At 38.4% G+C, this 24,584-nt stretch overlaps 2 protein-coding genes and 3 non-coding genes across 6 annotated transcripts; 2 read left to right on the forward strand and 3 right to left on the reverse strand.

The window, feature by feature from the left end:
- Positions 1 to 572: 572 nt before the first annotated feature.
- trnas-cga lies at positions 573 to 654 on the reverse strand. The gene has a single exon. It is a non-coding gene; the product is annotated as a tRNA-Ser (tRNA).
- Positions 655 to 1,983: 1,329 nt separating this feature from the next.
- On the forward strand, positions 1,984 to 7,493 carry LOC122976386 (small integral membrane protein 11A-like). 2 transcript variants are annotated; one of them, XM_044344843.1, is made up of 4 exons: positions 1,984 to 2,037; positions 2,699 to 2,765; positions 3,061 to 3,162; positions 5,620 to 5,836. In XM_044344843.1, exons 3-4 carry the CDS (start codon positions 3,094 to 3,096, stop codon positions 5,806 to 5,808), a joined length of 258 nt encoding a protein of 85 aa, XP_044200778.1. In that variant the 5' UTR covers positions 1,984 to 2,037; positions 2,699 to 2,765; positions 3,061 to 3,093; the 3' UTR covers positions 5,809 to 5,836. The 2 variants fall into 2 exon arrangements, with proteins under 2 accessions (XP_044200778.1, XP_044200779.1); XM_044344844.1 differs by lacking the exons at positions 1,984 to 2,037; positions 2,699 to 2,765; positions 3,061 to 3,162 and adding exons at positions 4,607 to 4,713; positions 6,926 to 7,493 and having other exon boundaries at positions 5,620 to 5,835.
- A 204-nt stretch (positions 7,494 to 7,697) lies between these two features.
- LOC122976856 lies at positions 7,698 to 7,816 on the reverse strand. The gene has a single exon (XR_006401113.1). It is a non-coding gene; the product is annotated as a 5S ribosomal RNA (ribosomal RNA).
- A 354-nt stretch (positions 7,817 to 8,170) lies between these two features.
- Positions 8,171 to 8,289, forward strand: LOC122978510. The gene has a single exon (XR_006402667.1). It is a non-coding gene; the product is annotated as a 5S ribosomal RNA (ribosomal RNA).
- A 12,064-nt stretch (positions 8,290 to 20,353) lies between these two features.
- LOC122976387 (OX-2 membrane glycoprotein-like) lies at positions 20,354 to 21,994 on the reverse strand (the record flags this gene model as incomplete). The annotated part of the gene is made up of 5 exons (XM_044344845.1): positions 20,354 to 20,420; positions 20,584 to 20,677; positions 20,783 to 20,812; positions 20,892 to 21,182; positions 21,664 to 21,994. Coding segments are annotated over 5 exons (813 nt in total), but the record flags the coding sequence as incomplete, so codon positions are not given.
- Between the last annotated feature and the right edge of the window lie 2,590 nt (positions 21,995 to 24,584).

A 24,584-nucleotide genomic window follows, 5' to 3' on the forward strand; every position in this document is an offset into this window, starting at 1 on the left:
GAATGTGAGCGTTTGTTAGACGGTTACATGGTTAGAACAAAGACACCATCGTCGGCATGGGGCCATTTACCAAAAATACTGAGTTTTCCTTTTGAAACTTGATGCAAAGCAGTTCACCCAAGTGAAAAAATAATGTATAAATGCACTGAAATATTGCAAAGTATGTTTCAAGTACATTTACACACAGAGGGCTCAGCTATGTGAAGCTCAGGAAGGACATGAGCAGCAACCTCGGTGCACCAAATGACAACTAAGCAAGGTCGTCAAACAGGAAGTAAAAAAAAAACTAAACCAATGACACGCTTTTTCTGTTTCTTCTAATAATTTGTACCAAATTGCACCAACCTCTCTGCAAATTACTAAATGTGTATATATATATATATTGTCTCACTAAAATAAAGTGTTACAGTATTTGTCTTTGGGGTTGTTAGAGCTTGCTTGTAAATTTAAATGTGATATACACGATGGGGGAGCACATGGATTGCAATAAAAGCTAATAAATTGTGAATGTTAAAAAAATATAAATGACTTTGGATGAAAAAAAATTCAAAAAGATGGCATAAATGAAACATCGTCACGAACAGGATTCGAACCTGTGCGGGGAAACCCCATTGGATTTCGAGTCCAACGCCTTAACCTCTCGGCCACCGTGACTACGCATGTGTGAGAGGCGCCAGATAGGTATTTATTCCATATAACGAGAACAAATAGAATAAGAGGTCTGAGACGGATTTGCACGATTATTAATCATTGTCAGCAAGCTGTGTAAACATACCAGTAATTTCATAAAAAATGCGTAGGCGAAAACACATCAAATGACACTGAAGTTGGGTTCCGATTCGTAGCTTCTGACTGGAAACCACCTTAAAAGTGGCATAACGCCTGCAGATGGCGTTGTTGAGTCATTTTTCAAGGTAATTCATGAGTTGAAAATAGGGGGAAAATGAAATGAGAATGAATCATATAATGAAATGGTCTTTAATTGATTTACAATCCTAAATTTTGACCATTTTAACTGTAGCATTTTTTTCTTATTGGTCTAGGAACAATGTGGTCTGGATGGAGAAATATCAGTGAAATCTCCCTTTTTTCAGTTTTCACAAATAGAATAAAGGTTTCACAAATATGAAACTGTTTTAAAGAGTCTTTAGCCTCTCTGTGATAATCTAGTCGAAATTTTACAGGTCTATGAACAGTGGTTTTTGATCGAAACCTGGTCCGATGTGGTCTAGATGTGAAAAAAGCAGTGAAATCACCCCTTTTCAGCTTTCACAAATAGAATAATGCTTTCACAGATCTGAAACTGTGTTTTAGATAATCTTTAGCCTCTCTGGGATAATCTAGTCCAGATTTGACCACTCATAGTAGTTTTTGATCTTGACCTAGTCCAATGTGGTCTAGACGTGGAAAAAAGCAGCGAGATCTCTCTTTTTTGCATTTTCACTAAAAGATTTAAGTTTTTTTTTTTGAGGTCAATAAGGGAAAAATGCTCTAGTAAAAATGAATAAAAGTCAGGATTATGATACACTGTGATGTCCCCTGTCATATTGGGGTATTGGTTTCCTGAGACTTTTTAATACTGAGCAAGTAGGACCACAGCAAATAAGCAGAAATAGCAATAAGACTGACGATCAGCTTACCATGAGTGAGGCCAATAAGAAAAAATGCTACAGTTAACATGATGAAATTTAGGATTGTAAATCAATTAAAGACCATTTCATTCTATGATTCATTCTCATTTCATCTTCCCCCCTATTTGATACGTTTTTCAATTCATGAATTACCTTAAATATTACTCAACAACGCCCTCTACAGGCACTATGCCACTTTTATTTAAGGTGGACCGGAAAAGTCCAATAAGAAGCTGAGCTACGAATCGGAAGCCAACTTCAGCGTGTATAAAACAACCGGGACCAAGTTCTGTAGTGTTAATGATATCAGCTGTGTGCATGTAATTTAACCTCTGGCGTCAGCATCTAGTGTGCATTTCTGGAGTTTTTGTGAAAAACAGACGCACTGAACGACTTAGAAAGCACGGTATGTGGGTCAAATACACCCCTACTCACTATCTCTCTCTCTGCTTGCAGTTGTTTTGTGATTTAATTGCTAATCTGTCAGACATAATGTGCCTTACCTCGTTTGCCTGAATGTGCCTGTTGTTTCACTCTCAGGATTGCAAAGTTTTTTACATTCATCAGCATGAAGGAGGTCTGGGTACAAAAGTATAATCAGTTTTTGAAACCAATAACAAGACAATGCATGGGCCCATTTACCGATTTTTTCTTATGTCCGTGAACACTGAAAATCAAGTGGAACAAAGTGGGAAAAATGGCTCTTTTTTTGGTTTGGTGTAATTTCCATTTTTAAATTTTCCCTTGCTAATTGAAGACCACATGCATGGATGTATACAAGAGCTGGATAAGTTACAAAAATGGCTGGCGTATGGCCGTCATACGCCATAGGATATTTTTTTCCCAGGATGACCATGGATGTATTATGACCCGCCCTACTCTACTCTGATTCTTCTGATCCAATCATAGCGAACAAACGTTCTTGAGGTCAAACCCTTTAACGACCACATAACATTTTTAATTTTAATAATTAATTGTTAAATGGCTATGGGCTACAGCAGCCAGTGTCTTCTAAACACCATACTTACACTTTAAAGTCATTACTGCTTTTATATTATATATTTCAGTGGGACCCCACACATTACAAAAAATGCTGTTGCTGTCGTAAATGAACACCATCACTGGTTCCTGGTTGTAAGTATTGCTTTTTCAGCAACTGGGAGCACATATTGACATGTTCCATACAATATACCATACAGTAAAAGATCAAGTGGTTGTTTTTTTTGAGTTTATGTTCAGCTTTGTAAACTCTTCATCTTGCACCTTGATGCCAAAGTCATTAAATGTGGAAGATGTTCTTGTTTAAGACCACATACAGTAGCAGCTGTAGCAGCAGTAGTATAAAAGCTAATAAAATAAAAGTCAGTATGGTGGACAAGCGTATACTTACATGCACAATAATCTTTGGGTTTTTTTATGTTTCATACAGGTAATATATACATCTGAAAAGAGGACACTACTGATGAATTCACTTGGAGAAACTGCTGCAAAGCTGAAAAAGGTACCAGGATCAAATCAAGCATCAAATCAGGTAATCGACAACTCAGCTCACCTGCACTCAGCTAGCTTGTTATTGATCGGTCATAATATCGGATCAAAGCTTTCAGTTTACAAAGGCAACCCTGAAACTGAGCGGCGTGAGATTTTAGTTGTTGGAGACTCTATCATCAAATTCGTAAAGTTTCCTGGTGCTATTGCATCCTGTCTCTCTGGAGGCAAGACAATTGATTTTATTGAGCTTCATTATGAACTTGAGTCTCTAGCCTCCATAGTTGAAAGCCTGGGGAGGAGGTGTGTCCTGTCTGGTCCCACTCCCACTATGACGAAAAGCTTTGAACGTTGTAGCTGTCTTTTTAGTCTGCACCTGTGGATGCAAAACGTCTCTGCTGCAACTGGACTTGGTTTTATTAGTCACTTTGATTCATTCTGGACTGAGTGGGACTTACTCAAATATGATGGGCTGCATTTTAGCAGGAAAGGAACAGGAAAACTGATTTGCAAATATCTTTGTTGCTTTTAGTTTTAACTGATGGTCTCCCCAGCAAGACCCTGCTCAGCATCCTGGCGGTGTATTTCATAGTCCTGTTCTAGACAATGCGGGTCCTGCTGGAGCTGGTTTTGTTACCCTCACAAATTAATTTATTCCTGTTACGATTACTGAAAGGCAGTGTGCAAAACCAAAATGTACTCACAGTCCACACAGAAACAATCTCATCATAGTTAAAACCACTTCTTCAATCCCTACTGTTCTGGCTGTCATCCCCACCACCTACGAATACCCCAGTGTCTGAGTCAGCTTCACACCCTTTTCTTAGTCCTCTACACTTTAAGAATAGAAAAGGTTTAGGTTTCATTCACTTAAATGTGAGAAACATTATTTTACATGTTGGACTTTCTCACAATTAAACCAACCAAACAAATTTTTTAAAGGGTTTATTACCCACCGTTCTGAGCTTTTGTTAAGGTTCATTAAAGGTTGATTGGACGAAAAAGTGTTACAAAAGAACAATATAATAAACTCTCCAAAAACGAATTATTAACTTTTAAACAAACTATGCATTATACGTTTTTGGCTCTTTTGTGTATATATCTGGAGTAACTGTCAGCTTTATTGTCTTACAATTAGGGGCCGGAAATGTAGGAGCCAAAATTGACCCTGAATAGAGATGATCTTTCTTGCAATATTGAATATTATTGCAAAGAAGAGACTTTATTTATCATCACTTATCATAATAATAATAATAATAATAACAACATTATTATTATTATTATTATTATTATTATTATTATTATTATTATTATTATTATTATTATTATTATTATTATCTTAATCTCTTCATAAATTATGATTATTGTTTATTGAAACCAGTAATTAATTTGAGTAGTGAATTCATATTGAGACCACAGCCGTATAAAGAGACGTTGAGACGTGGTTACGTAACAGATGACGTTCGACAGAGGCTGTATTTCGATTGGCCTGTCACTTCAAGTCCCGCCTTCTCCAAAGCAGTACTTAAAAGCTGTGTCGCTGCCACAGTGACGAAACTTAAGCAGTAAAGACGCAAAAATGATCAACTGGAAGGTAAACAAAATGCAATATACTCTTTCATAAACATCAAGTTTATTTTTTGTTATTACAGTATACGTGTTGTTCAGTTTTCGTTTTTCTTTTCTTCATAAAAGGTTAGGTTGTCTCACTCAACTGTCACTAGCGTCATGCTAACGTTACTGTAGCAGTTATCCGTTATCTGTCACAACTGCGACAAACTTCATATTTATCTCCAGAGTAAAACAGCAGTGTTACAGTAAAACTACTTCCTGTCACGCTGTCTTTGCATGTTGTGAGCTGTCTTGTATTGTCAGGCGTTGCCATACATTCATTTAGTGGCTAAATAAAACAGGTGCGACACTTCGGCTTTGAAATGCATTAAAACTAACGTTAAACCTGGAAACTAGATGAGAATGACACCTAAAGCTGTTTTAACAGCTACACATTTATTGAAATAAATGCCACCTGATAGATTGCATGTATGCCGAATTAAAGAGTGCTCTGTGGTGGGAAAAACATGTCTTGAAATCTATTGTGTGGAGTTTTTGTTTTGTATAGGAATGTTAAAATTATCAGATTTTTGACTGAAATTTGGACAGGTGAAACTGTGTGTGCATGACTGCCATACAGCTAAAGCCCTAGAAAGCACATGGTGTGCAGCTGCTTCTCTCTTTCACACACACATCATCCCCTCCTCCTTACTCTGTGACAAAATTAACTCCCACCTCCCATCCAGACAGCTGAGACCTCCTGGGGGGAATTAGGGGAGGGGGTAAGACACATCTTCACCAGGATGCCAGACTGTTCCAGAGCTTTCTCTTGCTTTCTTTCATCTGCTACTGACAAGTAACAAAAAGTTGACCAGGACAAAAAGCTATGTCCTGCAGTCGCTGGAGAAGTTTCTGAACTTTGCGGCTCTTGGTCTTTGTCTGTTCTCAGGCTTTGGACAATGTCCCTGTCCTCTTGTACATCCTGGGCCTGAAGACACTGCTGCTGTGTTTGGCGTTCGCCGGGGTGAAGATCTACCAGAGTAAGAAAGCAGAGGAGGCCCTGAAGAAGCAGCAGGCTGAGAGGAGGAGGCTGGCCCAGCAGACGCAGGAGCTCATTGATAATAAGAAGGAAGACTGAGCAGAGGAGAGGAGCTGCTGTACACAGGTACTGCACCTAGTCATGAAACATTTTAGGGTTGCAACTAACCATTATTTTCTCGATTAATCGATTAGTTGTTTGGTTTATAAAATGGTTAAAAATATTGATCTCTGTTTCCCAAAGCCCAAGGTGACATTAAATATCTTGTTTTGTCCACAACAAATCCACAACTGAAAGATGTTTACCAAAATAAAAACCTAAGAGAAACCAGAAAATGGTCACATCTAAAAAGCTGGAACAAAACATTTGTTTAATAATAGTGTCAGAACTGATGAAATGATTAAAAAAATTAAAGGCAGCAGTGATTCATTACACTTTGGTGTATTAATTTTCTGTCTTCATTGTTGTCAAACAATTTGTTATTACGAGCAAATCTGCCATGGTGTGTTGTCGTGATGTGCACAATAGTGATTAGTCAAAAATGTTGCTACCCATGTTACACGTTGCACACAGTCAAAAATTTGTTTCGATACAAACTTATTTGCAGATTCCTCTACATCTTAGCAGCACGTTTGCAATAACACTACTGGTGCAAGCAACAAAAATATATGTTCTTGCATTCTAACACACAAGAACACAAAAATGGCAATTGTTTACACCTATAATCCTTTTAAAAATATACTTGATCTGTACATATACTATGGATTAACTCGCAAAACTCAAATAATGTTAGAACATATACTGTATAGCATGTGATTACAACAAACAATTTACCAAATGTCAATATGTGCCTAAGTGGCTCTTACACTACCTGTAAACACACTGTATAATGTTGAATTTTCTGTCTATTAACATTTACGAGTCATTGAGCGATTTGTGAGGCAATTCCAATCATCTGTAGTTATTAGTTAAAAGTCTGAACAGAATGGAGAGGCGATAAAATGTAGGTTAGTTTAATTGCACATCCCAACAATTAAAAAAGCTAGAGTCAAGACATGTCAACAATACCAATTCTCCACAAATGTCTTTCTAATACTCACACCTGAATGAGCCGTTTACATTATATGTAGTCACCACAGATGTACTGTATGTATTAACCAGTCCAATTAACTGGTTTTCAATGACCTCTCACCGGCTGTCCTTCTCTCCTCTCCAGGAAAACATGACCTGAGCAACAAGCCATTTCTCCAAATACGAGCCAGATGTCTGACTGTCAGCAACAGAAGGCTTTCCTGCACATCAGGAAATAGTTTGTGGTTTCAGTATCAGGACTGTTCATCATGTCGGTTTTATATATTTTTTGTGAATGTTTGACGTCACCAGGTTTTTATAAAATGAAATTACACCACATGTACTACTGATGAGGGATGAGTGAGTGAGATTAAGGGCTGTTTTGTCTTTTAAGCATAGATGACCTCATTGAAAGAGGCCCTCAAGTTCTCATTTGCCAAACATCAGCTCATTTCTGCTTTGTTTGTATTTTGATCCATCCATCACTTCATCTGAGGTTGTTATTCAGACTCACTGAAAACTTGAATACGCTTCACTTTCTTACACCACTATTGTTGGAGGGAAAAGTGCGATCAAAGCTTGTCAAAACTGCTTATTTACATTACATGGTATTTATTCTGACTTTGTAAGATTCCTTGTAAATTGTGAGCCAGCTTTATGCCTAACTTTTGTAATTATTTTGTGGTAATAAATAAACATTGCTGCACATACTATACTGTTGTTGTTGTTCTTACATTTACCAGAATTCCTGTGAACATTGTTCCTCCAGTGGTGAGCTGCTTTGTTTTTAAGCTTAACAAAAGTGTCATAGACTGCTTTCATCGGTCTTCAAGCCTTTTATCTAGCCGTTTATTTAAGTCCTGTCTCCCATAAAAGAAGCAGCAGCGTCCTCTGCAGTTTGCAAAGAGAAGTGAAAAAGCTTACAGCACCTGGTATTCCCAGGCGGTCTCCCATCCAAGTACTAACCAGGCCCGACCCTGCTTAGCTTCCGAGATCAGACGAGATCGGGCGTGTTCAGGGTGGTATGGCCGTAAGCGAAGGACAGATTCACAAACAGACCTTTTATAGATGTCGATCATCGGCATCATGAACATCTGTGTGGGTTTATGTAGCCTAGATCAAGACAAAAGTGTATTTTCTGAGCAGGAACCTCTAATTACACTGATAACATTAACAAGAATGATAAAGACTGTGTGTTATATAATAATGTGTACAGATAAGCAGCTGAGACATGGAGAGGAGCGCGCTGTTACAGCCTCATTTAGTCTTTTAGTAAGATGTGTTTTATCTAGACAATCGACAGGCCACACATACAATCAGCACACACATAAAAAGAAGAATACATGACGTTACATCATGTATAAATAGTGTGTGTGTGAGTGTTTCTATCGCTTACGGCCATACCACCCTGAACACGCCCGATCTCGTCTGATCTCGGAAGCTAAGCAGGGTCGGCCCTGGTTAGTACTTGGATGGGAGACCGCCTGGGAATACCAGGTGCTGTAAGCTTTTTCACTTCTCTTTGCAAACTGCAGAGGGCGCTGCTGGGCTTTTATGAACACAGTTGCACTAATAAAAGACTGATCATGTTTCAAAGTGATTTTTAATTGTTGATGCTTTTCCTTTTATACACTTGTAGAGAATGCTCCCTAATCCAACATTAACAGTGCTTTTAGTCTGTCATTAAATAAATAGATGAAAATGGAAATAAATATTTGTGTCCTGTCTTTCTTTTTTTCTAATAGTTTTACTACACTAGGCTAAGTGTAAATGGAGAAGAAAATGTCTGTTAATGAAATGTTAAGTATAACATCAAGGGTACAGAAACACTCCTTGAAGATTGAATATCAACTTTTTGTGTTCCTAAATATCATTCATACTCAGACAAGAACCAAAGTGACTTTAATTGAAAAGTATTGATTGATTTAGCATCACACTGACAGCTTAACAGGGTCAAAATATCCCATTTCAAGGACTGTATTGTTAATTCTGCCTGCATAGTGAAAACATATCATTTTGTAGTGGTGGATGGTTGAAATTTAAAGGTAATTAAAAGGTATTTAAAGGTTTTGAAGTTGTGGGTTCAATCCTCAATCACTCAGACCTCTTAAAAGTCAGACACCACTGAAGATTGAAAACATTTCATGACATCATCTTTATACCATCTGAGCCAGTGGTGCACTGTGTTCAACAGTGCCATTAAACTTTTAAGATTGTCACTTCAATCCTGGTTTGAGCAGCTGTCTTGATTAAAATTGAAAACCTTTGGCTGAACCACTTAACAGCAGTTTTATTCTGTGGCTCATTGTGTTAGACTGCTGTACTCAAGCTTTAAGATTGTAGGTTCAATTCACACTATTGGCTTTTTTTTTTTTTTTTTTTAAAGTGAATAACAGGTGTTAAGATTTAGATGCTCTGTTAAAACACCTTTTTAGGGACCCGCTCCAGTAGCTTGAACTGTTTGCTCACTTTTTGACTTTGTTGAAGCTGTGGCTTCAATCCAGCCACACCACTGAGGACTGAAAACATCACATGAAAACATTGTGTCAGTGTCAATCTGTAGCTCACTGTGTTGCACAGTCAGTCTCAAGTTTTAAGGTTGTGGGTTCAATCCTGACTCCCATTTTCAGAGTTAGCTTCTCAACTGAAGATTCAACAACCTTCACTAACACTGAAACTCCCCAAAGTACGTTAGTATTACAACACAAACTCTTTTCATTACTTAAGTGTCAAATAAAGGCTGTAAAATGTGTTTGACATACACATAACAGGTTCCCTCCAGAGAGATAGCTCAGCAGGATGAGCGGCACATGTTTGTCTCTTTGCAACAGTAGAGTTGTTGGTTCAATCCCTGCAGCACAATGAAGATGTTCTTCTTAACTCTCAGTCTTTAACATTGACTTATACAGCATTGATACTGCTCCCTATAGACTGCTTCACACAAATACTAAGTACACACACACAGGTTAAAATGCCACAGGAAAGGAAGAGGATTCAGAGTGTCGTTTGAATTAAGGATACCATCCTTGGAACAGGTTGATTTTGACACTGTGATGCTAAATCAGTTAAATGTTTTAGTAGAGAGCACAAACAGTTGCACCTGTAGAGTCCTTAAACGTGCAGGAGACAGGGGTGTGGCCTCACTGAAACAAGCCACCTCAAGCTTGGCTGCCTGGTGTTACGGACAAACTGGTCCTGGTGGTTCAAACAGGTGTCTGCACTGAAGCGGTTTTACGTGGAGTGGGGTGTTACCCACCCTTGTGGTGACTTTCTGACTTTGTTGATGTTGTGGGTTCAACCAAGAGCCAATCATCAGTCTAGATCTTTAGCTCACTGTGTTTGACTGCAACACTGTAGTTTTAAAGTTGTGGGTTCAATCCTGACTTGAGCAATGATTTAGACCCTTGAAACTCATTGTATTAAATTGCCACTCAAAGGTTTTTAAGTTCAAGCCAGAGCTACATGGAGATTCATAAAAGCCAATATCTTGAGTAATGATTGTCCTTGTCCAGTAGCTCAGTCTGTTTGGCAGCTGTTTATACTTGTTGAAGTTGTGGATTGAAGAGTTGAAAACATTGTGTCAGTGTGAATCTGTAGCTCACTGTGTTGCACAGTGACAGACAAGTTTTGAATGTTAGCTTCTCAATTGAAGATTAAAAATCTTTGGTAAAAGTGGCTAATATTTATGGTTGTTGGTTCAAGTTTTGGCCAGTACCTTGATTAAAGACAAAAATGCTCTGGCAACATATTCTTTCAGTAGCTCAGTCTCTTGGGCAGCTGGTTGAAGTTCTTGAAGTTGTGGGTTCAATTCTGTCTTTAAGCTTTTTCAGATCAGCTAAACTGCTGAAGATTGAAAATCTCTGGTGAAGATTGGTGGACACCATCTGCCCCTGTGGCTCCCTGTGTTAGACAGCCTGTCAGAAGCTTTATGGTCATAGGTTCAATCCTGACTCTGCCTTCCAATGTTTTATGTCAGACACACTGCTGAAGGCAGAAAAGCTCTGGTGAAAACCTTTTTTGACCATCTGACCTTGTGGTTCACTGTTCACTGGTTCACAACATTGAAACTTTGAGGTGTTGGGTTCAATCCTCACTCTGTCACAGATGTTTTCTTCTTAAACTCAGCCTTACTGCAGAAGACTGAAAACCTGACATGAAGCCAGTTTAATATGATCTGATCTTGTAGCTCACTGTGTTGAACAGCTACATTGATTTTTTAAGGTTGTGGGTTCGATCCCGACTCTGTCAGTGAATTTAGAAAGTGATGACTCAGAGGAGAAGTTTAAAAGCGCTTAGAGAAGATCTGTGAGTGTGAAGGGGACCTGGTGGAGTGACGGCTTCGTCAACACAGATCTCAGATACGTCTGCGGACGTGAGGTGGCTGGTTCGATCCCTCTCCTCCATCAGTAACTGGAGCAAAAAAACTGTGTCCCACATGGGTGGGTAAGGGGGGGGGCCTTGTCCTCCCCCGATGTTCCGCAGATATGGAAGCAGGGGGTTATGCAGCAAAAAGTCCTACTCAGCTAAAGTTTTACTGATGCATGAAGGTGCGAACAAGTTTTTAAAAATGTTGGAAGTCTCTTGCCATCGCATGTTTGTTGCTTATTATGTTCTGTCATTATTAATACACAAAGCCACCGCCTGCCTATCGGGATAAAATGCAAAATTCTCAAATGACACTCAGTGTCTCCATACTGTTGTAGACTGCTGTGATACTTATATATGTACTCTTATACTTTATATGCACTCTTATACTTAGATATATGTACTCTGTATTTGGTTGGAGCCAATATCAATACTTTGTAAAGCAACATTACAGGCAGAGCAACCAAGAAGATCTTTATCCCTGAGTGGGGATTGAACCAACAACCACATGTTTAGGTACTTATTACCTGTCACTCACCCTATTGAGCTATACTTCTGGTTAACCACATAGGGGTTTATCTCATGCACATTTTGTTCTTGCACCCCTCATGTTACACTTAACATTTCATGAAAATAAGGAATTAGTACCTGGAGGCAGTGCAGCTTGTGTGTGGTCACACTTGTCTTTGGCCTTGTGAGGGTTCATCTGGCTGAATTGGGGGATTGAACCAAGAACCTTTGTAACACCAGACCTTTTCTACAACCACTCAGCCAGTCAAGATTCCAAAGAAATGCCAAAGAAAGTATGATTAAGAAACTCTGTTCTTGTAAAACACAAGTTGAAATCCATTTTCATCCTCATATTTTTGTGACCCTGGCAGAGTTAACAATATAATCCTTGGAACAGGGTCATTTTGACACTGTAAGACTGTCAGTGTGATGCTAAATCACTTAAAATTTGATAAAACACATTTATATCTCAAACACATCTTGTTTCTGCAGCCTTTATGTTACACTTAATGTTTCATAAACAATTGTTGTTATTGTAACTTGGGACAGTATCTCTTGTGCACGTTGACACCTGGGGGTGGTCTGGTGGTGTTTGGGAGGGATGGGTGGTGCACTTTCTTGTTGGGAGGCTTTATCTGGCTGGGTTGAAGACACCATTGCCTTGTGGACACCAGCCCTTTTCTCTAGCCACTAAGCCAGTTAATCCATCCACCCACCCATGGAAAATGTACATTAATGTAACTTTCACCACATGGCAGAATTAACAACATCACCCTTGGAACAGGGTGATTTTGACACTGTGATGCTAAATCAGTTAAATGTTTTAGTAGGGAGCACAAACAGTTGCACCTGTAGAGTCCTTAAACATGCAGGAGACAGGGGTGTGGCCTCACTGAAACAAGCCACCTCACAGACTGGCTGCCTGGTGTTATGGACAAACTGGTCCTGGTGGTTCAAACAGGTGTCTGCACTGAAGCGGTTTTACGTGGAGTGGGGTGTTACCCACCCTTGTGGTGACTTTCTGACTTTGTTGATGTTGTGGGTTCAACCAAGAGCCAATCATCAGTCCAGATCTTTAGCTCACTGTGTTTGATTGCAACACTGTAGTCTTAAAGTTGTGGGTTCAATTCCGACTTAAGCAATGGGTTTTTAAAGTTAGCAGCTGTAATTAAGATGTCAAAATATCTTGAGATCTCACTTTTCTGGTGTAGTAGCTCAGTCTGTTTGGCAGTTGTTTTAAGTCTATAAAGTTGTGGGTTCAGTCCTCAATCAGTCACACTTCTGAAGGTTGAACAACTCCAATGAAAACTCTTCTACACCATCTAGTTGTGAAGCTCACTGTGTTAGACAGCTTCTTTGAAGTTTAAAGGTTATGGGTTCAATCCCAATACTTTCAGTGGGTTTTTTAAAGTCAGACACACTCATGAAGATTGAAGATCCAAATAGCTCTGGCTTCAACCTTAAAACCTTTGAGTAGCATGTGTCCTCAACCCAGCCAGATAAACCCTCCCAACAAGAAAGTGCACCACCCTCCCCTCCCCAACACCACCAGACAGCCCCCAGGTGTCATTGTGCACAAGAGATACTGTCCCAAATTACAATAACATTTTTTCATGAAACGTTATGAAACGCTGCAGGAACAAGAAGCGTTTTAGATATAAATATGTTTTATCAAATTTTAAGTGATTTAGCATCACACTGACAGTCTTACAGTGTCAAAATGACCCTGTTCCAAGGAATATATTGTTAACTCTACCAGGGTCACGAAAATATGAGGATGACAATGGATTTCAACTGCTTTAAAAGAACAGAGTTTCTTAATCTCCTGTTTTCCTTTTATACACTTGTAGAGAATGCCCCCTAATCCAACATTAACACTGCTTTTAGTCTGTCATTAAATAAATAGATGAAAATGGAAATAAATATTTGTGGCCTCACTGAAACAAGCCACCTCAAGCTTGGCTGCCTGGTGTTATGGACAAACTGGTCCTGGTGGTTCAAACAGGTGTCTGCACTGAAGCGGTTTTACGTGGAGTGGGGTGTTACCCACCCTTGTGGTGACTTTCTGACTTTGTTGATGTTGTGGGTTCAACCAAGAGCCAATCATCAGTCCAGATCTTTAGCTCACTGTGTTTGACTGCAACACTGTAGTTTTAAAGTTGTGGGTTCAATCCTGACTTGAGCAATGATTTAGACCCTTGAAACTCATTGTATTAAATTGCCACTCAAAGGTTTTTAAGTTCAAGCCAGAGCTACATGGAGATTCATAAAAGCCAATATCTTGAGTAATGATTGTCCTCGTCCAGTAGCTCAGTCTGTTTGACAGCTGTTTAAACTTGTTGAAGTTGTGGATTGAAGAGTTGAAAACATTGTGTCAGTGTGAATCTGTAGCTCACTGTGTTGCACAGTGACAGACAAGTTTTGAATGTTAGCTTCTCAATTGAAGATTAAAAATCTTTGGTAAAAGTGGCTAATATTTATGGTTGTTGGTTCAAGTTTTGGCCGGTACCTTGATTAAAGACAAAAATGCTCTGGCAACATATTCTTTCAGTAGCTCAGTCTCTTGGGCAGCTGGTTGAAGTTCTTGAAGTTGTGGGTTCAATACTCAGTCTGTCATTAAGCTTTTTCAGATCAGCTAAACTGCTGAAGATTGAAAATCTCTGGTGAAGATTGGTGGACACCATCTGCCCCTGTGGCTCCCTGTGTTAGACAGCCTGTCAGAAGCTTTATGGTCATAGGTTCAATCCTGACACTGCCTTTCAATGTTTTATGTCAGACACACTGCTGAAGGCAGAAAAGCTCTGGTGAAAACCTTTTGGTTCCTTGTGGTTCACTGTTCACTGGTTCACAACATTGAAACTTTGAGGTGTTGGGTTCAATCCTCACTCTGTCACAGATGTTTTCTTCTTAAACTCAGCCTTACTGCAGAAGACTGAAAACCTGACATGAGGACAGTTTAATATGATCTGATCTTGTAGCTCACTGTGTTGAACAGCTACATTGAATTTTTAAGGTTGTGGGTTCGATCCCGACTCTGTCAGTGAATTTAGAAAGTGATGACTCAGAGGAGAAGTTTAAAAGCGCTTAGAGAAGATCTGTGAGTGTGAAGGGGACCTGGTGGAGTGACGGCTTCGTCAACACAGATCTCAGATACGTCTGCGGACGTGAGGTGGCTGGTTCGATCCCTCTCCTCCATCAGTAACTGGAGCAAAAAAACTGTGTCCCACATGGGTGGGTAAGGGGGGGGGCCTTGTCCTCCCCCGATGTTCCGCAGATATGGAAGCAGGGGGTTATGCAGCAAAAAGTCCTACTCAGCTAAAGTTTTACTGATGCATGAAGGTGCGAACAAGTTTTTAAAAATGTTGGAAGTCTCTTGCCATCGCATGTTTGTTGCTTATTATGTTCTGTCATTATTAATACACAAAGCCACCGCCTGCCTATCGGGATAAAATGCAAAATTCTCAAATGACACTCAGTGTCTCCATACTGTTGTAGACTGCTGTGATACTTATATATGTACTCTTATACTTTATATGCACTCTTATACTTAGATATATGTACTCTGTATTTGGTTGGAGCCAATATCAATACTTTGTAAAGCAACATTACAGGCAGAGCAACCAAGAAGATCTTTATCCCTGAGTGGGGATTGAACCAACAACCACATGTTTAGGTACTTATTACCTGTCACTCACCCTATTGAGCTATACTTCTGGTTAACCACATAGGGGTTTATCTCATGCACATTTTGTTCTTGCACCCCTCATGTTACACTTAACATTTCATGAAAATAAGGAATTAGTACCTGGAGGCAGTGCAGCTTGTGTGTGGTCACACTTGTCTTTGGCCTTGGGAGGGTTCATCTGGCTGAATTGGAGGATTGAACCAAGAACCTTTGTAACACCAGACCTTTTCTACAACCACTCAGCCAGTCAAGGTTCCAAAGAAATGCCAAAGAAAGTATGATTAAGAAACTCTGTTCTTGTAAAACACAAGTTGAAATCCATTTTCATCCTCATATTTTCGTGACCCTGGCAGAGTTAGCAGGGGGAACGCATTGTGACATCCAAGAATGTTACTGTCAGATACTGTTCCCCCTGTGTCTAGTAGTAAAGGAAGCTCACACGCCTCTGAAATTGATAATCTTGACTTCTTTCCTCATAACAGCTAAGTCTTGTGATTTTCAGACTGATATCACTAAATTTGTCCATCATAGCAGGGGGAACGCATCCTGATGACCAAGAATGTTACTGTCAGATACTGTTCCCCCTTTGTTTAGTAACAAAGGAAGCTCACACACCTCTCAAATTCATAATCTTGAGTCATTTCCTCATAACAACTAAGTTTTGTGATTTTCAGACTGATATCCATTAATTTGTCCATGATAGCAGGGGGAACGCATCCTGACAACCAAGAATGTTACTGTCAGATACTGTTCCCCCTGTGTTTAGTAACAAAGGAAGCTCACACACCTCTCAAATTCATAATCTTGACTTCTGTCCTCATAACAGCTAAGTCTTGTGATTTTCAGATTGATATCAATAAATTTGTCCATCATAGCAGGGGGAACTCATCCTGACAACCATGAATGTTACTGTCAGATACTGTTCCTCCTGCGTTTAGTAACAAAGGAAGCTCACACACCCGTCAAATTCATATTGATGACTTGTTTCCTCACAGCATTTGAGTCCTGTGATTTGCAGACTGATATCCATTAATTTGTCCATGATAGCAGGGGGAACGCATCCTGATGACCAAGAATGTTACTGTCAGATACTGTTCCCCCTTTGTTTAGTAACAAAGGAAGCTCACACACCTCTCAAATTCATAATCTTGACTTCTTTTCTCAGACCAGCTAAGTCTTGTGATTTTCAGACGGATATCACTAAATGTGTCCATCATATCAGGGGGAACGCATCCTGACAACCATGAATGTTACTGTCAGATACTGTTCCCCCTGGGTTTAGTAGGAAAGGAAGCTCACACACCTCTCAAATTCATACTGCTGACTTAATTCCCCATAAGAGCTACGTCATGTGAATTTCAGACTTACATCCTTAAATTTGTCCATGATAGCAGCGGGAACGCATCCTGATGACCAAGAATGTTACTATCAGATACTGTTTCCCCTTTGTTTAGTAGCAAAGGAAGCTCACACACCTCTCAAATTCATAATCTTGACTTCTGTCCTCATAACAGCTAAGTCCTGTGATTTTCAGATTGATATCAATAAATTTGTCCATCATAGCAGGGGGAACTCATCCTGACAACCATGAATGTTACTGTCAGATACTGTTCCCCCTGTGTTTAGTAACAAAGGAAGCTCACACACCCGTCAAATTCATATTGATGACTTGTTTCCTCACAGCATTTGAGTCCTGTGATTTGCAGACTGATATCCATTAATTTGTCCATGATAGCAGGGGGAACGCATCCTGATGACCAAGAATGTTACTGTCAGATACTGTTCCCCCTTTGTTTAGTAACAAAGGAAGCTCACACACCTTTCAAATTCATAATCTTGAGTCATTTCCTCATAACAACTAAGTTTTGTGATTTTCAGACTGATATCACTAAATTTGTCCATCATAGCAGGGGGAACACATCCTGACGACCAAGAATGTTACTATCAGATACTGTTCCCCCTGTGTTTAGTGGGAATGGAAGCTTACACACCTGTCAAGTTCATACTGCTGACATGTTTCCTCATAACAACTAAGTCCTCTGATTTTCTTCCTGACAGCACTTGAGTCCTGTAATTTGCAGACGGATATCCATTAATTTGTCCATCATAGCAGTGGGAACTCATCCTGACAATCAAGAATGTTACTATCAGATGCTGTTTCCCCTTTGTTTAGTAACAAAGGAAACTCACACACCTCTCAAATTCATAATCTTGACTTCTTTCTTCATAACAGCTAAGTCCCGTGATTTTCAGACTGATATCACTAAATTTGTCCATCATCGCAGGGGGAACGCATCCTGATGACCAAGAATGTTACTGTCAGATACTGTTCCCCCTGTGTTTAGTAGCAAAGGAAGCTCACACACCTGTCAAAGTCATAATCTTGAGTCATTTCATCATAACAGCTAAGTCCTGTGATTTTCAGACAGATATCACTAAATTTGTTCAGTTCAGTGCTGCTGTCAAAAACAGTGAGCTAAAAGATTTACACAGCTGATTGATGGTTGAACCCACAACTTCAATTTTGGGTTAGAGTTAAAAATACATAGGAATTCTCCACACTGCTTTCAATATCAGCAGAAAAAATGACTAAAAGTACAGACTACTGTAACATCTCTCTCTTACCCATGATGCAAAGAAACAATCTGCTTAACAGAAGCCAGTCAGGAGAAACAACAACATTACATCAGGTAAAGGCACTTTAACAGTTCAAAGTTCAAGTTATCAGGCAAACAGGTGAGAACAGGTGAGCAGACCAGTGGAGAAGTGTGAGGCCACCTGGTGGTCAGGTGATGAATGGCAGAGAATGAAAGGTTCAATGTTGATGCAAGAGGTCTGGAGAAGTAAGAAGGAGGCTGGAGGCTGAGACAGAGGCAGAAAGGACTAAATGAGCAGGACTGAGACAGTAGTTGTGACACATAAACACATCTAACACCAAGTTAAGAGGAAGAGACAAAGACACTGCTTGATGAAAAATGTAACTGCAATTAGACACCTGACATTATGAGAAAGTATTCATGTTCAGAAATATTTAATGTACAAACAAAAAACAACAACTGCTCTTACTAGTTTTACATAAAAATCTTTATAGGAATAATACACATTCATTATTTACATTCAGTGTAATTTCATCTTTACCATAATTCATAATGTACAAAATAATAATCTAAAAAGAAAAGAAACAATAAAAACAGTGCAAGCGACAATACTAAAAGTTATAAAAATTTTACTTAAAAAGAATGATGAGGCAACAATGAATTGGTGTAAAACGATATATTAGAATGATATTATAGATGTTACAAAAATATTTGGTAGAGTTTAAAGTCCCAACAAACAGCAAGAAAGAACAGAAACTGGTTGTCAGTTAAATGTTTCTGGCCTTCTATTGAGTGCAATGTTAACAGTGTTTAATGTACCAATCCAACTGACCAAGGCTTATAGTGTTATGATTTTGCTCAAATATCACTCCCCAGAAAACTGTATAAGTAAGAAGAAATAGACTTTAGAACCACTCTGTGCACCCAAACGTTGCATCTATAAAAGGAAATGTTTTGTAATTGACTCTAAGCTCCAAAGTTTTCATTGGCCAGTTCAAATTTTGATCTCTAACACACACACACACACACACACACACACACACACACACACACACACACACACACTTAAACATGTCTTGCATCAAATGTGCACTATTCTGTTAATTAACTTGAGTTTGAGATCATGAGTTTAGAGACTTAGCAAATAAATAAAAATGATACAGCTTGTATGTTGTGCCCACCTTATTAAATAATAAATTGTGTTATAATTCCACAGTTAAATGGTATAAGATGCAGTGTGTTAAATGACAGGTTCACAATCTTTCAAATTTTCAAATCTTCAATTCAAAAAAGGATTGTATCACTGGAATCAGAGGTTCCTGCTCAGAAAACACACTGATGTCTTTATCTACATAAACCCACACAGATGTTCATGATGTTGATGATCGACATCTATCAAAGACCTGTTTGTCGGTATTTCACTCAAGAGTAGGAAAAAAGCGTTGCACACTCTGGCTCCATATGCATTTCCCTTTTATATGGATGACATTTCAGCCCTCAGGCCCTCTTCAAGATCAACTATCATTGTAGGACACAGGCACTGGTATGTTATATAGGCCACACCCTAGTAGCACAGCTGATGGTGATTAGATAATCATGTGCCACCATTAGGGTGAGAAAAACAATCAAAAGGCCTTCAGCAGATCAAAACCTTGAACAAATACTGACAGGAACTACAGCCAATCAATTCTCTTCAAATAAAGTGACAAAAACCAAAATGTTTCATACCACATATACAGATTTAAATTTTACATTCCAGTCCTATTGGTTAACAGCTTTGGGCCTATTCTGGGCCCAACACTATGGGGCAAAAACATCAAAACCTCTGTGTATATTAATCTTTTTGATCTGGAGATATAAGATGAGAGATTCATCTTGTTCAGGACACATTTTGATTATTTTACAATGTCTGAACATTTTACCAACACATGCTTTGATGCAGCTTTGTTCAAGTCCGACTGACTTCATATTGAAACTACAGTCTTGTAGGTTATTTGTCACTAAATAGACTTCTAACTGTGGAAGATGATGGTTCTGGTTTCTCCTCTTTTGGATCTTTCTTCTCAGGTGACCGTTTCCTGATCTGTTCGTTCTCCAGATTCACCTTCAGATAAAAACAAGACATGAGTCAATTTCCACTCACATTATTACAATACATCATACATATTTCTGTCACTGAATTACTCTGACAGTTAACAGTTATTTGGATAAACAGGCTGACTATGAGTACACAATGGACGATGAAGAGTAAAGTGCATCAGAATCAGCTTCATGTATAAATAACACATTAGTTAGAGAGATATAGAGACAGAAAGGAACTTAAATGCCAAAACAGACAGAGAGAAGACAGATTAAATAATTTACTGAAGAAGAAATTAATAATAAATATGAACAAGTGAATAATTATGAAATTGTCTTACACATAAGTGTCTTTCATTGGTTCTTGTGTCATCTCCATCTCCTCAGCGTCCCTGTGTGACAGACTGAAGGATTTAAGAACATTTATATATTATTTATTTATAGGTGTTGTCTGTATAGATTCTTTAAGCTCTGTGTATCCTCTTAATGTCAATAAATTATTACCATATTAACTGTGAGACACTGGTATCACAACAAGACAGATATTGAGTTGAAAGTTGAAATTACCTGTTCTTATGTTTATGTCTGAGCAGGACAGTGACGACTACAGCAACACAAACAACGACCACTGCTGTGATCAATACAAGGATCAAAGTAAAATCTACAAGAAAAAGAGGAAAAAATGTGATATAAACACTAAACATTCATAAAGCAACTACAGTTTAAATGTGAATTTTGACTTGAGACAACTTTAAGGTTAACTTACTCTGATTGGATCCAGATTCATCATTAAAACCTGAAGAAAGAAAAACAAATATCAGAATCATAAAGTGATAATAAGTCTATAAATCTGTGGATTTCAAAGTGTTTCTCACCATCAGCAGGAATCGTCTTAAACACCTGAATTTCAGGGACTGAGAGCAGTCGTGCTGCACATCCAACTTGTGTGTCGTTTCCATGGAAACCAGACAGCACAGCTGTAGTGGTGACAGTGACTGTACCGTTGGTGTTGGTGACACTGACTGTGCTGTTGTGAGAGAAGTAGAGGTCTTGTTGTGGGACATTCAGAGTTACTGTGGGAGCAGGACGACCTGTGGCCGAGCAGGACACAACTGTCTCTTCAGTAGAGTTTGATTCTCTGATTTGTAGAATGGGTTCATGCAGCTCTGCAAAGACAAAATATTAAAAAAATATCACATGGAGCAAATTATTAAAAAAATCAACTAGTTTTCTGATTTCCTCTGTTTTATAACATTATAAATCAAATATATTTGAGCTTTAGACTGAATAAAACAAGTATTTTAAGAAATCTTTGGGTTCTTGGACATTTTGATGAGCAGTTGTTTCTGTTTCCTACATTTCATTTCACAAACAGAGGAATTTGATATAATTATAATATAATTTAAATATCATGACCATCATGTCTTCATACATTTGGGAATAAAATTAACTTTTATGACAGTTGGAGGCAAAGTGTGTGAAATGTGGAGTATGTACAACATGCTTTTATTGGTGTGAAATATTTGTATTTCATGGCAAAATGACAGCAAGCAGACAATTTAACAGCCATCATTTCTAACTGCCATCAATGTGTTAAAACTGTAATTCACCACAAATATGTCTTCAAAAGTGAAGAAAGGAGCTCACCATAGAGTTGGAGGCAGGTTGTGCCTGTCAGAGAACCATCAGGAAGCATGGTAAACAAACAGAGATAGCAGCCTTCATCCTGCTCCATCACCTTCCTGATAACTATGGAGCAGTTCTGCAGTCCAGCATCTTTAAACTCCACTTTCCCCTTAAAACCAGGAATCACTCCTTGCCCTGAGGCTTTGTTGTAAATAACAAGATTCTTGTTCTTCCCATCAGGTGAAAGTTTCATCCATGTGACCTGAAGAACATCTCTAGACTCCATGAGCTGACAGCTGAGATGGACATCTTCTCCTACTGCTGCCATCACAGTCTGCTGTGTTTGTATCACAGCTGTTAGACCTGCATGGAGGAAAAGAAATATGGGGTTTAAGCTGTGTGTGTGAATTTTAGGTTGATGTGAACATTTCAACACAGTTTCTGTTATAAATTGATACTTAACTGCTCAAATTGATTTATAATGTAATGGTGAAACTGCAACTCAGTGATAAAATATGATTTATTTCAGCAAATATAGTTTCGCTCTTCAAAGTAGGACAGGCTGCAGGTAAAGTACTAAACTTTATTATAGAGACTGAACAGTGGTGTTAAAAGTGAAACAGAGTGTGAGTCACTTTAAGCTTCATGTTGACTCATAAATGTGTTGCTGGTTGGCTGTGATGAACACGGATGTTGAAAAGAGAACAAGTAGCTGTTTTCGAGACAGACTAATATATCATAATTAAATTTCTAATAAATTACACATGTTGCTTTTTTGTCTTAGTTTGCTGTAAATAAAAATTGTCACCAGCAAGAAACATTCACCTGTCACACTTTTAATGTGGAAAACAAGAATAAATCAGCAGGATTCAATATTTCTTCTCAAAACATTCACTTTGGGTTAGAGTTAAAAATACACAGGAATCCTCCACGGTGTTTTCAATTTCAGCAGAAAAAATGTCTTCTGTAAAAGTACAGACTACTGTAACATCTCTCTCTTACCTTTTGGAAAGACTCCCAAAACAAAAAAGATTGTCATGACCGCAGCTTGTGTCATCATCGCTGCAAGTTTCAACTCAACTATACTGATCTCTGATGGTATCAATGTTATAATATAAAATTCTCACTAGAATAAATATGTCTACATATTAAACAGTAACATACACTGATTCGTTTCTAAAATGTAATATAAAACAGCGTATTACGTCTCTGAGTCCCACGATGTAAAGAAACAATCCAGTCAGGCGGAAGAGTGGTGACATCTGTTTTTTTTTGGTTTTTGTATTTGTGTAGGATGCTCGCACCGCCCCATTTTCCCCATAGACTATCATTGTAAAAGAGACCTCTGTAAAACTGTAGACAGGACACCTTGAACTGCAAAGTCAATTATGACTCTTTCTATTATGAACTTGTAAAGTGAGCTGACCACTGAGCAACTTTCATAGGAATGAATGTGCCATTTTTTAGTCCGGTATCCAGATCTTATCTCATCCATGTTCAGTACACTCGGAGTCACTGATGTGTGTAAGAGGCAGAGAAAGTGGAGCAGCTGTCAGTTTAGTTTCAGTTACCAGGTGGTGAACCTTGTAAAGCTCACAGGAGTTTTATGTTTTAACCACTTTTTTGTTGATAAATTGAGCTATAAGTGAAATATATTGTTCAACAGAAATAACCAGCTTAGAAATGTTTAGCTTCATGCTTGTAAATTTTGATTTATAACTATAAAATTTGGTCAAAATAACAAAATAATCAATCTGGTCGCCTGGAGAGTGAGAATTCTTGTCAGGGTTCATATGTTTAGCAATAAATCGTGACAGTTTACTTCACACTTTCTGGGTGGAAACACACAACATGTGTAAAAAGTGTCTGTGTCCTTCGTAGACTGTATCATTCCACTCACATGAGAGAAGACGGATGTTCTGTTTATTGCATTTACAGCTTCCTGCGTCTCGCACCTGCTAAGTTTGGTGGAGTTGGTTTGTGAGCTGCTGAGGGTCAAGCTGTGGTTTAGGCAGCAGGGTGGTGCAAATGAACTTCGGGAGGCGGGGCACTCCCACGCTGGTCTCTCAGGAACTGAAAGGAAACAACAGAAAAATATGCTTTTGTTTTGTTTTAAATATATGAGAATTAAAGAATAAAGTAAAGAAACTACATTCACGTGACTTTATTATTTTATTTATTTAATATAACAGTGCAACATCATTAGGTGCTGTGTGGTTTAGGCACAAAGTCCAGGTAATTGTACTACAAGAAAAACAAACCAGACAAAAAGAGGCAAAATGAAAAGTCAAACACTCACTGAAGACATTTACAGACAAACAACAGACTTAATTTGTCTACAGAGACTCATTTATTGTTCTCAAACATATAGTCCTCAATGATAAAACCTTAAAGATCCTGGATCTTTATGCATGTGCATTGTTACTGACATTATGAGAAAGTATTCATGTTAAGAAATATTTACACCAAAAGACAAATACAAAGTACATACAAGAAATGCAGCTCAAAGTGCTTTACTACAAAAATTACATGACAAGGGTATACAAGAACATAAAAGCATGAAAAAACATTGATGTAACATAAGATGGAAAATAAAATTAAAAGTAAAATCAACTTGATAAAGTGAAACTAACATACATAGAATGTATAATAATGAAGGAATAAAATATGATAAGAACAAGTTAAGAATGCATAAAATAAATTAAAATATAACATTTTAAAAGTGCAGCAGAGAGCAAGTACAAAGCTATTTAAATACTCAGATAAAGAGAGAGAGAGGTAAAGCTTTATTTTGATTTGATTCTAGCTTCCCTGATGTCTAGGGGCAGTGTATTCCATAGTTTGGGGGCATAATTGACAAAGGCTGCGTCACTGATCTTCTTTTGGCTGTTGCTGGGAACCTCCAATAAACCAGCGGCAGATGATTATAGTGTTCTTGAGGG

The sequence above is a fragment of the Thunnus albacares genome, chromosome 24, assembly GCF_914725855.1.
Source record: "Thunnus albacares chromosome 24, fThuAlb1.1, whole genome shotgun sequence".
In the NCBI taxonomy this organism is placed as follows: domain Eukaryota; kingdom Metazoa; phylum Chordata; class Actinopteri; order Scombriformes; family Scombridae; genus Thunnus; species Thunnus albacares.